General features: G+C 66.3%; 1 protein-coding gene across 1 annotated transcript; it reads right to left on the minus strand.

Moving 5' to 3' along the window:
* CELF3 (CUGBP Elav-like family member 3) lies at positions 1–12,030 on the minus strand. The gene is made up of 12 exons (XM_040088324.2): positions 11,945–12,030; positions 9,938–9,986; positions 7,995–8,123; positions 7,630–7,709; positions 4,935–5,078; positions 4,022–4,160; positions 2,931–3,080; positions 2,786–2,851; positions 2,358–2,456; positions 1,794–1,937; positions 878–1,009; positions 1–425 (listed from the first exon to the last, which is right to left on the minus strand). The coding sequence occupies exons 2-11, from the start codon at positions 9,984–9,986 to the stop codon at positions 882–884; spliced, it is 1,128 nt and encodes a 375-aa protein (XP_039944258.1). The 5' UTR covers positions 11,945–12,030; the 3' UTR covers positions 1–425; positions 878–881.
* Positions 12,031–14,983: the final 2,953 nt, after the last annotated feature.

Genomic DNA, 14,983 nt, shown 5'->3' on the forward strand with positions numbered 1-14,983 from the left:
CCCCCGTGACCCCCGTGACCCCTGTGACCCCCCAGTGACCCCCCCGTGACCCCCCCGGTTTGGAGCTGCTTTTGGTCCTGTTTGGTGAGAAAAGCCCCAAGAGGGGTCCCGGGGGGGGGGGATGGGGGGGGTCGGGTCCTTTTGGGGCCCCCCAGGGTGGGCACGACCCCCCCCCAAAAATGGAGTGGGCGTGGCTGCTGGGGTGGGGGGGGCACTGGCACCCTGCGCTGGGCTGGACTGGGATGGACTGGGCTGGACTGGGATGGGGCCTGGAGGGGGGGTCCATCCTTCCTGAGCGTGGGGGGGTCTGGGGTCCCCCCCCAGCAGGACCGAGCCCCCCCCCGGGCACCGCTGGGGTTGGGGGGGGCGCTGCTCTGCAATGGGGGTGGGGGGCACCCAAAGGTGCTGCTCCGGAACCTCCGGACCTGGGGAGGGAAAATTTGGGGGTGGTGAGGGGGTTAAATAGAGGGGGGGGGGCATTTCCAGCCCCCCCCCAAATCCCTGGGACACCCCAAATCCCCCCCGGGGCACTTCCAGCCCCCCAAATCCCAATGGGGAACGTCCCAACCTGGGGGGCTCCAGGGGGATCCCGGGGGTTTCCCAGCCCTGGGGAGGTTCTGGGGGGTCCCAGGTGGCTCTGGGGGGTTCTGGGGGGTCCCAAGGGGGCTCCCAGATCCCGGGGGGATCTCTGGGGGTCCCAGGGAGGCTCCCAGAGAGATCCCAGGAGGGTCCCGGAGCTGAGGAGGGTCCCCAGGGTGTCCCAGGGTGTCCCTGGGGTGTCCCAGGGTGTCCCCGGGGTGTCCCCAGGGTGTCCCCGGATGTCCCCAGGGTGTCCCCAGGGTGTCCCCGGGGTGTCCCCGGTGTCCCCGGCTCTCACCATCTCAGTAGGGTCGGTTGGCGTCTTTGGGCCTCTTGAGCTGCACCTTGAGCCGCTTCATCCCGATCTGGAACCCGTTCATGGCCTGGATGGCGGCCTGGGCGCTGGCAGGGTTGTCAAAGCTGACGAAGCCTGGGGACACGGGGACACGGGGACATGGGGACATGGGGACATGGGGACACGGGGACACGGGGACACGGGGACATGGGGACATGGGGACATTGGGGACACGGGGACATTGGGGACATGGGGACACGGGGACATTGGGGACATCAGGTAATGGTGTCCCTGGCCATGGTGTTCCCAAGTGCTGATCATGGCGCTGCCACCCCTGTCCTTGCTGTCCCTCCTTGTCCCTGCATTTCCCACATCCCAGTGTCCCCAGTGTCCCCAGTGTCCCCATAGCCCATATCCCACGGTCCACATTGTCCCTGTGTCCCATATCCCCATGTCCCCATTATTCCCAATGTCCCCATTGTCCCTAATGTCCCCATTATCCGTGATGTCCTCAATGTCCCCATGTCCCCAATGTCGCCATTGTCTCTGTTATCCCCATGTCCCCATTGTCCCATGTCCCCGTGTCCCAATGTCCCCAATGTCCCCAATGTCCCCATGTCCCCATGTCCCCGTGTCCCCCGTGTCCCCGTGTCCCCCGTGTCCCCGTGTCCCCTCTGTCCCCGTGTCCCCGTGTCCCCATGTCCCCCGTGTCCCCTCTGTCCCCGTGTCCCCATGTCCCCGTGTCCCCGTGTCCCCGTGTCCTACCGAAGCACTTGCTCTGGTTGGTGGCCCTGTCCCCATTGTCCCCAATGTCCCCCGTGTCCCCTCTGTCCCCATTGTCCCCGTGTCCCCGTGTCCCCGTGTCCCCAGTGTCCCCATGTCCCCTCTGTCCCCGTGTCCCCGTGTCCCCGTGTCCTACCGAAGCACTTGCTCTGGTTGGTGGCCCTGTCCACGAAGACCTTGGCGGAGATGACGTTGCCGAAGGGGAGGAACATCTGCAGGATCTCGGTGTCGGCGAACTCCTGGGGCAGGTGGTAGATGAAGATGTTACAGCCCTCGGGGCCTGCGGAGAGGGGTCACACCTGGGGCTGCGTCCCCAACGGGCACGGGACCCCGAAACCGACACGGGACCCCAAAACCAACACAGGACCCCGACACGGGACCCCGAAACCGACACGGGACCCCGACACGGGACCCCGAAACCGACACGGGACCCCAAAATGGGACCCTGAAACCGACACGGGACCCCGACACTGACACGGGACCCCGACACGGGACCCCGACACGGGACCCCGAAACCGACACGGGACCCCAAAACCGACACAGGACCCCGAAACTGACACGGGACCCCGACACGGGACCCCAAAACTGACACGGGACCCCAAAATGGGACCCTGAAACCATCATGGGACCCCGAAACCGACACGGGACCCCAAAAGGGGACCCCGAAACCGACACGGGGGGGGTCCGGGGGGTGTCTCACCTTCGCGCTGCTGCTGCTGCGGGGGGGGCGGGGGGGCGAGCAGGGGTCCCGGGGGGGCGAAGGCCGGGCTCACCAGCCCATAGGCGGCCGGGTACGCGGCTGGGGCATGGGGGGCACAGGGGGCACGGGGTCACCGGGGTCACCCCGGTGCCACCAGTGCCCCCCAACACCCTCCCAGTGCCCCCAGTGCCACCAGTGCCCCCAACAACCTCCCAGTGCTCCCCAGTCCCTCCCAGTGCCCCCCCAGTACCCCACAACACTCCCCCAGTCCCTCCCAGTGCCCCCCCAGTGCCCCCCCAGTACCTCCCCAGTACGCTCCAGCCCCTCCCAGTGCCCCCCACTGCCCTCCCACTGCCCCCAGTGCCCCACAACCCTCTCCCAGTGCCCCCCATTCCCCCCCAGTCCCCCCCAGTCCCCCCAGTACGCACCAGTGTAGTGCTGCATGCCCGCGTACGCCTGCTGCAGGGGGTCCCCGGGGGTCGCGGGGCTCTGGGCTGGGGGCACAGGGGGCGTTAGGGGGGGAGCCCCGGGTGGGGCTCGGGGGGCCGGGGGCTCGGGGGGCTCGGGGGGCACCTGGGAAGGGGGGAACCCCCCCGGCGTAGACGGCGTCGGGGGCCGGGGGTCCCGCGGGCTGCGCCGGCACCGGGCTGTAGCCGTTAACGCTCAGCGGGGCCGCGATGGCCGGGACCGGGGTGGCCGCCATGGCCGGGGGGGTGCTGGTTCCTGGGGACAGCGCGGGGGTCACCCGGGGTCACCCAGGGGTCACCCGGGGTCACCCAGGGGTCACACTGCGGGTCAGCACCGGGAGATCCATGGGAGACCCTCGGGACGCTGCTGGGTCACCCATGGGTCACCACCGGGAGACCCCCAGGAAGCCCCCGGATCACCGCCAGGAGACCCTCGGGTCACCCATGGGAGACCACTGGGTCACCCCCAGGTCACCCCTGGTCACCACGGGTCACCCAGGGGCCACCGCCGGGTCACCGGGGCTGTGACCCCAGGGACCTGGCTGTGCAGAGGGTGGGGAACCCCCCACGGGTCCCTGTCCCACCCCGGCGTCCCCATTCCATCCATGGTGTCCCACCCACGGTGTCCCCACTCCACCCGTGGTGTCCCCCCATGTCCCATGTCCTACCCATGGTGTCCCAGCCCTGGTGTCCCCATTCCACCCGTGGTGTCCCCATCCCGCCCGTGGTGTCCCCATCCCGGCCCTGGTGTCCCCACTCCACCCGTGGTGTCCCCCCGTGTCCCGTGTCCCATTCTTGGTGTTCCCAGCCCACCCCGGTGTCTCTGTCCCAACCCCAGCATCCCCCAGTATCCCGTGTCCCAATCCCTGTGTCCCCACCCCAATCCCCTCCCCACTGTCCCCTCTGTCCCCTGTCCCCGTCCCCTGTCCCTGTCCCCTGTCCCTGTCCCTGTCCCCATCCCCCGTCCCCTGTCCCCATCCCCTGTCCCCATCCCCTGTCCCCTGTCCCCGTCCCCCATCCCCTGTCCCCATCCCCTGTCCCCATCCCCTGTCCCTGTCCCCATCCCCTGTCCCCTGTCCCCATCCCCTGTCCCCTGTCCCCATCCCCTGTCCCCATCCCCTGTCCCTGTCCCCATCCCCTGTCCCCTGTCCCCTGTCCCCGTCCCCTGTCCCTGTCCCCTGTCCCTGTCCCCGTTACCTGAGGACGGTGGCAGGGGGGTGGCGATGATGCCGTTGGGGTTGACGGTGCCCATGTGCTGCATCTGCACCGCCATGGTGGCCATGGGGCTGAGGTAGGCCGAGTGCGCGGCCACCAGCGCGGCCTGCTGCTGCATCAGCTGTGGGGACACGGCTGGCACCGCGCGGCCACCGCGGCCACCGCGGCCACCACGGCCACCGCGGCCACCACAGCAAATACATCCACCATGGCCACCATGGCCACCACAGCAAATACATCCACCACAGCCACTGCGGCCATCACGGCCACCACAGAGCCCAGCCCAGTGCCACCAGCGCCCCGGGATTTGGGACCGGCACCTCCCCAGGGATGTCACCCCAGTGCCACCAACACCCTGGGGTATGAGGACATGGGCTCCCCATGGATGTCACCAAAAGGCCACCAACACCCTGGGTATGGGACTGTCATCTCCCCCGGGATGTCACCCCAGTGTGACTGGGGACTGTCATCTCCCCCGGGATGTCACCCCAGGGATGTCACCCCAGTGTCACCAACACCCTGGGGTATGAGGACATGGGCTCCCCATGGATGTCACCAAAAGGCCACCAACACCCTGGGTATGGGACTGTCATCTCCCCCGGGATGTCACCCCCAGTGTCACCGGGGACTGGCACCTCCCCAGGGATGTCACCCCAGTGTCACCAACACCCTGGGTATGGGGTCATGGGCTCCCAGGGATGTCCCATCACAGGATTTGGGATGTCACCTTGCCCTGGATGTCACCCCAGGGTCCCATCCCCTCCCATCACCCATCACCTTGACCGTGTCAGACTGGGGTTTGGGGGGGGGGTCCCACCTCATTCCCCTTGATCCCCCCAGTGTCCCTGGTGTCCCCGGTGTCCCCAGTGTCCCCAGTCCCTCCCAGTGCCCGTACCGCCTGCGTGTAGGCGCTGTAGGCCCCGAACTGGAGGGCGATGGGGCTGAACATCCCCAGCTGCGTCGCCACCTGCTGCATCCGCCGCAGCCCCCGCTCCTTCTCCGTGTCCGCAAACTTCACCACCAGGCTGGAGGAGGCGCCCTGGGGGACACCGCGGTCACTGGGGACACTCGGGGACACTCGGGGACACTCGGGGACACCGCGGTCACTGCGGCCACTCAGGGACACTCGGGGACACCGCGGTCACGGGGGACACTCGGGGACACTCGGGGACACTCGGGGACACCGCGGTCACTGCGGGCACTCGGGGACACTCGGGGACACTTGGGGACACTCGGGGACACCGCGGTCACTGCGGCCACTCGGGGACACCGCGGTCACTTGGGGACACTCGGGGACACTCGGGGACACTCGGGGACACCGCGGTCACTGGGGACACTCGGGGACACTTGGGGACACTCGGGGACACCGCGGTCACTGCGGGCACTTGGGGACACTCGGGGACACTCGGGGACACTCGGGGACACCGCGGTCACTGCGGGCACTTGGGGACACTCGGGGACACTTGGGGACACTCGGGGACACCGCGGTCACTGCGGCCACTCGGGGACACCGCGGTCACTTGGGGACACTCGGGGACACTCGGGGACACCGCGGTCACTGCGGCCACTCGGGGACACTCAGGGACACTCGGGGACACTTGGGGACACTCGGGGACACTGCGGGCACTCGGGGACACTTGGGGACACTCGGGGACACCGCGGTCACTGCGGCCACTCGGGGACACTCGGGGACATCGCGGTCACGGGGGACACTCGGGGACACTCGGGGACACTTGGGGACACTCGGGGACACCGCGGTCACTGCGGGCACTCGGGGACACTCAGGGACATCGCGGTCACTGCGGCCACTCGGGGACACTCGGGGACACTCGGGGACACTCGGGGACACTTGGGGACACCACGGTTACTGCGGGCACTCAGGGACACTCGGGGTCATTCAGGGTCACTCCCAGTCATTCATGGTCACTCCTGGTCACTCGCGGGCACTCGGGGTCACTTGGGGACACTCAGGGACACTTGGGGATACTTGGGGACACTTGGGGACACTCCTGGTCACTTGCGGTCACTCCCGGTCACTCTGGGTCACTCGGAGTGGGGCCGTGGTGGGAGCGGTGGTGGGGGCGTTGTAGTGGGGTGAGGATGATGATGGCGGTGACAAGGGAGGGGATGAAGAGGATGAGGATGGGATGATGGCAGGCATAGGGGTGAGGATGATGATGGGGATGATGATGGGCACAGGGGTGAGGATGATGATGGGGATGATGATGATGATGATGATGGGATGATGATGGGATGATGATGGGCACAGGGGTGAGGATGATGATGATGGGGATGACAAGGGAGGTGATGAAGAGGATGAGGATGGGGACAAGGGTGAGGATGATGATGGGGATGATGATGATGGGATGATGATGGGATGATGGCAGGCACAGGGGTGAGGATGATGATGATGATGATGATGATGGGATGATGATGGGCACAGGGGTGAGGATGATGATGGGGATGATGATGATGGGATGATGATGATGATGATGATGGGATGATGGCCAGCACAGAGGTGAGGATGATGATGATGATGGGATGATGATGGGATGATGGCAGGCACAGGGGTGAGGATGATGATGATGGGGATGATGATGGGAATGATGATGATGGGGATGATGGCAGAGAAGATGAAGGGGATGATGAAGGAGACGAAGGCGAGGATGGTGGGCGCGGTGAAGGGCGTGAGGAAGGTGCTGATGAGGTGACGGTGCAGATGATGAGGACGATGGTGGGGGCGATGGTGGCGATGACGAAGGTGATGAAGAGGATGATGATGGGATGGTGACAGGGACAGCGGTGGGGACGATGGCTGGGTTATAACGGGGTGAGGATGATGGCGGTGGAGATGGCAAGGAAGGGGGGCGTGAGGAGGATGATGGTGGGACAGGCGTGGGGGTGATGAAGAGACGATGACAGCGATGGTGGTGAGGAAGGTGATGGGGACAGTGGTGGGGACGAAGGTGGGGACGATGAGAAAGGATGATGGGAATGATGAGGAGGATGATGGCGGAGAGAGTGGTGAGGACAATGAAGGGGACGATGATGAGGAAGGACAGTGATGAGTGATGAAGAGGATGATGAAGGGGATGGTGACAAAGGTGACACTGGGGGTGGTAGTGCCAGAGATGATGAAGAGGATGATGGGGATGATGAAGGGGATGGCGATGAGGATGGTGATGAAGGTGACCTGGGGGTGGCAGTGCTGGGGTGATGATGATGATGAGAATGGTGATGAAGGTGACCCGGGGGTGGCGGTGCTGGGGTGATGATGAGGATGGTGATGAAGGTGACCCAAGGGTGGCAGTGCTGGGGATGATGATGATGAGGATGGTGATGAAGGTGACCCGGGGGTGGCAGTGCTGGGGTGATGATGATGATGAGGATGGTGATGAAGGTGACCCGGGGGTGGCGGTGCTGGGGATGATGATGAGGATGGTGATGAAGGTGACCCGGGGGTGGCAGTGCTGGGGATGAGGATGAGGATGGTGATGAAGGTGACCCGGGGGTGGCAGTGTTGGGGTGATGATGAGGATGAGGATGGTGATGAAGGTGACCCGGGGGCGGTGCTGGGGACGGTCCCTCACCGGCAGCGTGCGGCTCCCGTGCAGGGCGGCGATGGCGGCCTGGGCCTCGGCGTGGCTCTGGAACTTGACGAAGGCGCAGCCTGGGGACAGCGGCTGCGTGTCGGCCCCGGGGGTCCCACAGCACCCCGGGGACCCCAGGGACCCCCAAACCCCATCCCCACAGATCCCCCCTGCCCACCACAGGGACCCCCAAACCCCATCCCCACAGATCCCCCCCTGCCCACCCCAGGGACCCCATGGACCCCAGGGACCCCCAAACCCCATCCCCACAGATCCCCCCTGCCCACCCCAGGGACCCCAGGGACCCCAGGGACCCCATCCCCACCCCGCAGCCCCCCGCCCACCCCAGGGACCCCCCCGCCCACCCTTGCTGGTGCCGTCGGGGCCGCGCAGCACCGTGCACTCGTCGATGGTGCCGAAGGGCTCGAACATCTTGCGCACGTCCTCGTCCGCCTGCTGCTTGCTCAGCATCCCCACAAAGAGCTTGCGGTCCTCTGCGGGGACAGCGCATGGGGACAGCGCATGGGGACAGTGTGGGGACAGCGCGGGTGGCACCGCATGGGGACACTGGCATAGGGACACCGTCATGGGGACAGCGGCATGGGGACACCGCATGGGGACAGTGCGGGTGGCACCGCGGGGACAGCGCATGGGGACAGCACATGGGGACAGCACATGGGGACAGCACATGGGGACAGCGCGGGTGGCACCGCGACACCGTGAGAGGACACCGCGAGGGGACAGTGTGGGTGGCACCGTGGGGACACCACATGGCGACAGCACGGGTGACACCGGGACACCGCGAGGGGACACCCGCATGGGGACAGTGCGGGTGGCACCACATGGGGACAGCAGCATGGGGACATCGCATGGGGACAGCATGAGTGGCACTGGGACACCATGAGGGGACAGAGTGGGTGGCACTGGGACACCGGGAGGGGACACCGGGACACCCCATGGGGACAGTGGCACTGGCACAGGGACACAGTGAGGGGACAATGCCACTTGGACACTGCGTGGTGACACCGTGGGTGGCACCGAGACACCGCATGGGGACACCACCATGGGGACAATGGCACTGGCACCAGGACACCAGCATGGGGACACCATGGGTGGCACCAAGACACCGCATGGGGACAGTGGCATGGGGACAATGGCACTGGCAGCGGGACACCGCGGGTGGCACTGGGACACCGGCGCTGGAACACGGCCACCGGCACCAGGAAATTGGCACGGGGACATCGCGAGTGGCACCAGGACACTGCCACTGGCACCGGGACAACATGGGTGACACTGGGACACCGGCACGGGGACAGTGGCACACAGGGGGATGTGACATTTCCAGGAAGGGTGGGGGGGGGGAGATGGGGACATTGGGGTGGGACAACAGGATGGGGACACTGGGATGTGACACTGGGATGGGGACACTGGGATGGGGACACTGGGATGGGGACACTGAGATGGGGACACTGGGATGGGGACACTGGGATGGGGACATTGGGATGGGGACACTGGGATGGGGACACTGGGATGGGGACATTGGGATGGTGACATTGGGATGTGACACTGGGATGGGGACACTGGGATGGGGACAATGAGATGGGACATTGGGATGGGGACATTGGGATGGGGACATTGGGATGGGGACACTGGGATGGTGACATTGGGACGGGGACATTGGGGTGGGACAACAGGATGGGGACACTGGGATGGGGACATTGGGATGGGGACACTGGGATGGGGACACTGGGATGGGGACACTGAGATGGGGACACTGGGATGTGACACTGGGATGTGACACTGGGATGGGGACACTGAGATGGGGACATTGGGATGGGGACATTGGGATGGGGACACTGGGATGGGGACATTGAGATGGGGACACTGGGATGGGCTGGGAACCCCGGGAACGGGAACAGGGTGACAATTCCCGGGATGGGGACACGGGGGGTGGCCCCAGCCTGGGGACGGGGACAGCGCGGTGGCCCCGGGGGTCTCACACCGGGGGGTGGCCATGGGGTGACGTGGGGACACCGGGGTTTGGGGACGGAGGGTGCGGGGTGAGTTTTGGGGGGGAGGAGGAGTTGGGGGGCAGTTGGGGATGTTTGGGGGGGATTTGGGGTGAATTTGGGTGGTTTTGGGAGGAGGAGGTGTTGGGGGACTTTGTGGGATTTGGGGAGTGTTCGGGAGTGATGTGGGGGTGACTTTGGGGTGACTTTGGGGTGACTTTGGGGTGATTTTGAGGTGATTTTGGGGGTGACTTTGGGGTGATTTTGGGGCGATTTTGGGTTTTTTGGGGGGGCGGTACCTCCTCGGCTCTCACTGTCCGCCGGCTTCACCTGGATGGGCCGGTTCATCTGGGGGGGGACACGGGGGGGGGTGAGGCCACCGAGACCCCCCCGGGACCCCCCCGAGACCCCCCCGAGACCCCCCCCATCCCCTCCCCTCGCCCCCCCCCAAGATGCTGCGGTCTCCATGGCAACGCCGGGCCCGCATCCCGTTACCTGGCAACCGCGGGGGGGGGGGGCGTTAATGAGGGCCCCTCCCCCCCGCGTTAATTGGGGGGGGTGGAGCCGCCCCCGCCCCTCCCCCCCCCGGAACCCCCGAGGAGCGCGCGGGGGGGGGCGGGGAGGGCGCAGATGCGCGGTTGCCATGGCAACGGCCGGCCCGGCTCCATGGCAACCGCCCACTCAGCCCCAATTTACCCATCGCCGTTGCCCGGCAACGCCGCTGACGTCATCAGCGCTCGCGATAAACAATGACGGGGATGGGGATGGGGGGGGGGAATGGGGGGGGGGGGGGGACCGGTGTGACCCCCCCTCAAAATGCCCGGGGTGGGGAGGGGGCGCTGCCGCGGGGGGATCTGGGGAGATTCGGGGGGAATTTTGGGGGGAATTCGGAGAGATTTGGGGGTGTTCGGGAGAATTCGGGGAATTCGGGGGGAATTCAGGGGGAATTTTGGGGAATTCGGGGGGATTCGGGGGGATTCGGGGGGATTTTGGGGGAATTCTGGGGAATTTTGGGGGAATTCGGAGAGATTTGGGGGAATTCGGGGGAATTTTGGGGGAAATTTTGGGGGAATTCGGGGGAATTTTGGGGGAATTTCGGGGGGATTTCGGGGACTGAGGGGCGCGGGCCCATCCCCGGCTGACCCCGCGCGTTCCTTTCGCCGCCGAAAGCGAAGGTGCCCCCCCCCCAGCCCCCCCCGAGCCCCCCCGAGCCCCCCCGGCCCAGATGGCGCCGTTAATGCCCCCCCCGGGCCGGGGGCGGGGGGGTTAATCCCCCCCTAATCCCCTCCCCCCCCCCGGATCGGCCCCGGCAGCGGGGGGGGGCACAAAGGGGAGGGGGGGGCGGACAAAGCCCCCCAACCCCCCCCCCAAAATCCACACCGGGACCCCCCGGGCTCAGCGCGGCTCGTGGAGGGGGGGCTGCGGGTGCCGCCCCCTCCCCAAATTAGCGGCGCTGTGCGGGCGCAGCTGCCGGGGGCGGGGCCGCCACTAATCCATCACCACACCCCCCCCCAAAAAAAACCCCCTCACCCCAAATCCCCCCGGGATTGGCGGCCCCAAATCCCGGGATTATCCCGGAGAAGCCAAATCCCGCCCGGGCCCGGCGGGACACGCGCGGAGCCCGAGCCCCCTCCCCACCCCGGGGACCCCCCGAACCGCCCCCCCCCGACCCCCCCCGGGAGCCGCGAACCCCCCAAAATCAGCGTGGGGGGAGGGAAAGGGAGGTGGGACCCCACCCCCCAAAAATAAATTGGGGGTGGGGGGCACCAAACCTCCCGCCCCCCCCCCAAATCCCGGGCTTTGTTGTGTCCGTGCCCGCCCGGCAGCGCCTCATTAGCGCCGGGCCCTCATTAGCGGCGCTAATTAAACACCCCACGGATGTTCGGGGGGGCCCCCAACACCCTTCCAAAAAATCCAAACCCTCCCCCCCAAGTGGGGTCCGGGCGGGGTAAAAGGGGGGTGGGGGGATTTTGGGGGGGATTTTTTGGGGATTTCAGGGTGATTTGGGGGGGTTCTGGGTGATTTGGGGGGGTTCTGGGTGGTTTTTGGGGGGGTTCAGGGTGATTTGGGGGTTTGGGGATGATTTTGGGGGGATTTGAAGTTGATTTTTGGGAGGGTTCAGGGCGATTTTTGAGGGATTCAAGCATAATTTTGGGGGGCTTCAGCATGATTTTTTGGGGGGTTGCAGGGTAATTTTTTTTGGAGTTTCAGGGTGATTTTTGGGGCCACGCGGGTGATGTCGGGGTGTCACGGGTTGGGGGCTCACGGGGGGGGTCCGGGGGGGGATCCCCGCGCCCCCCACTCACCCCCGGGAGCGTTTTCTGCTCGTGCAGGGCGCTCTGGGCCTTCAGCGCCGACTCGCGAGCGCAGTAGGTCAGGAAGGCGCATCCTGGGGGCAGGAAAAATGGGTCTGGGGGCGTGGGGGGGGGCACGGGGGGGACCCCCGGGGTGTCCTGAGCCCCAGCCCCAGGTGACACAGAGGGGCTGGAGTGGACTGAGAGCCCCAAAAGTAACCGGACCCCCCCCGAACAACCAGAGACCCCAAATCCCCCCCCAGAGACCCCAAATCCCCCCCCCAAACCCCCGGACCCCAAACAGCCCCTGGAGCCCCCCCAGTTCCGGCGCCCAGCAGGGGCTCAGGCGGTGCCGGGGGTTGGGGGGGCTCGGGGACCCCCCGGGTGTTGGGGACAGGGTTGGGGGGGGGTCCCGGCCTTGGGGACACCCCCGGAGTGGGCAGCAGGGCCCTGTCACTGTGACAGCCCCGGCTGTGACACCCCCAGGGACCCCCAGAGCCGGCGTCACCCCCAGGGACACACGGGGTGACCACGTGACAGCCAACGACGGACACGACACCCCAAAACAGCACCCGGACACCCCAAAACAGCACCTGGACACCCCAAAACAGCACCTGGACACCCCAAAACAGCACCCGGACACCTCAAAACAACACCTGGACACCCCAAAACAGCACCCAGAAACCCCAAAACAGCACCCAGACACCTCAAAACAGCACCCGGACACCCCAAAACAGCACCCAGACACCCCAAAACAGCACCCAGACACCTCAAAACAGCACCTGGACACCCCAAAACAACACCCAGACACCTCAAAACAACACCCAGACACCCCAAAACAACACCCAGACACCCCAAAACAACACCCAGAAACCCCAAAACAGCACCTGGACACCCCCAGGGACACCCAGAGCCGGCGTCACCCTCACAGGGACACACGGGGTGACCACGTGACAGCCAACACCCGCCTGGCACCCCCAGACAACACCCGGCACAACACCCCCAAACAACACCCCAACACCTCCAGGGCCGGGTGTCACCCGCAGGGGCACCCAGGTGACACCCGACACCCGCCTGGGACCCCGGAACAACACCCGGCAGCCTCCTGGCACAACAGCCTGACACAGCACCCCAAAAACACGGCAACAACACCCAAAAAACACCTCAGAAACACCCAAAAACCACCACAAAAAACCACCCCAACAACACCCTAACAGCGCCCCCAGAACAGCCCAACAACACAACAAAAATCACCCCGAAATCCACCACCACAACATCCCAACAACACCCAAAAAACACCTCAGAAACACCCAAAAAAACACCACCACCACAACAACACCCCCCACGCTCACCCAACCCCACAACAGCCGGACACAGCACCCCGGTACAGCACCCTGGGTGTGACACCAGCACCCCACATCCAACACCCCACACCCGACACCAGCACCCCGCACCCGCCTGACACAACCCCCGCACGCTCTGTGACCCCACAGCCGCCCCCACCCCCAAAACCCGGGGTACAACCCCTGACACGGGGTACCCCAGCTGGGCTGGGGGCTGCGGCTGTTCCCGGGGCCGTTCCCAGTGCCCCCGGTTGTACCCGGGGCTGTTCCCGGTGCCCTCGGTTGTACCCGGGGCCGTTCCTGGTGCCCAGGGCTGTTCCCGGTGCCCTCGGTTGTACCCGGGGCCGTTCCCGGGGCCTGCGGCTGTAGGTTGAGCTGCGGGTGTTGCTCAAGGCCTTTGGCTGTTCCCGGGGCCCTCGGTCGTACCCAGGGCCGTTCCCGGTACCGGGGGTTGGATGTGGAGCGGTTCCCAGTGCCGCGGTTGTTCTGGTTACTGGGGGCTGTTCCCGGTACCGGGGCCCTGGGTTGTGCCCGGGGCTGTTTGTGGGGCCGTTCCCGGTACCGGGGCCTGTTCCCGGTGCCCTCAGTTGTTCCCGGTACCGTTTGTGGGGCTGTTCCCAGTACCGGGGGTTGGATGTGGAGCGGTTCCCAATGCCGCGGTTGTTCTGGTTACCGGGGGCTGTTCCCAGTACCAGGGCCCTGGGTTGTTCCTGGTACCGGGGCCCTGGGTTGTGCCCGGTACCGTTTGTGGGGCTGTTTCCGGTTACCGGGGCCCTGGGTTGTGCCCGGTACCGTTTGTGGGGCTGTTCCCGGTACCGGGGCCCTGGGTTGTTCCCGGTACCGGGGCCCTGGGTTGTTCCCTGTACCGTTTGTGGGGCTGTTTCCGGTTACCGGGGGCTGTTCCCAGTGTTGGAGGCTGTTCCCGGTGCCGGTGGCTGTTCCCGGTTACCGGGGGCGTCCCCTGAAGCCATTCCCGGTACCAGGAGCTGTTCCAGTTACCGGGGCCCTGGCTCGTGCCCGGGGCTGTTCCCGGTTACCGGGAGCTGTTCCCGGTGCCGGTGGCCGTTCCCAGTCCCCGGGAGCCCATCCCGGGGCCGTTCCCGGTACCGGGGGCTGTGTCACGGGGCCATTCCCGGTGCTGGGAGCTGTTCCCGGTACCGGGAGCTGTTCCTGGTGCTGGAGGCTGCAGCATGGGGCTGTTCCCGGTACCGGGGGCTGTTCCTGGTGCTGGAGGCTGCAGCATGGGGCTGTTCCCGGTACCGGGGGCTGTTCCTGGTGCTGGAGGCTGCAGCATGGGGCTGTTCCCGGTACCGGGGGCTGTTCCCAGTACCGGGAGCCATAACACAAGGCCGCTCCCGGTACCAGGAGCCGAATCCCGGGGTTATTGCTGGCACCGGGGGCCCCATCCTGAGGCTGATCCCGGTAACCGGGGCCATTCCTGAGGCTGATCCCGGTAACCAGGGCCATTCCTGGGGCTGATCCCGGTAATCGGGGCTGTTCCCGGTAGCGGGGGTCGAATCCCAGGGCTGATCCCGGTAACCAGGCCCATTCCCGAGGCTGATCCCGGTAACCGGGGCCACATCCCGGTGCTGATCCCGGTAACCGGGCCCATTCCCGAGGCTGATCCCGGTAACCGGGCCCATTCCTGGGGCTGATCCCGGTAACCGGGGCCCCATCCCGGAGCTGATCCCAGTAACCGGGCCCATTC

This window comes from Hirundo rustica, chromosome 29 (assembly GCF_015227805.2).
Source record: "Hirundo rustica isolate bHirRus1 chromosome 29, bHirRus1.pri.v3, whole genome shotgun sequence".
In the NCBI taxonomy this organism is placed as follows: domain Eukaryota; kingdom Metazoa; phylum Chordata; class Aves; order Passeriformes; family Hirundinidae; genus Hirundo; species Hirundo rustica.

Excerpts from the sequence above, each read along its gene's own strand:
- CELF3 (XM_040088324.2), bottom strand. The coding sequence starts at position 9,986 with ATGAACCGGCCCATCCAGGTGAAGCCGGCGGACAGTGAGAGCCGAGGA. Across the intron at positions 8,124-9,937 it reads GGACAGTGAGAGCCGAGGAG|AGGACCGCAAGCTCTTTGTG; the intron begins GTACCGCCCCCC and ends CTGTCCCCGCAG. Across the intron at positions 5,079-7,629 it reads ACGGGAGCCGCACGCTGCCG|GGCGCCTCCTCCAGCCTGGT; the intron begins GTGAGGGACCGT and ends GGTGTCCCCCAG.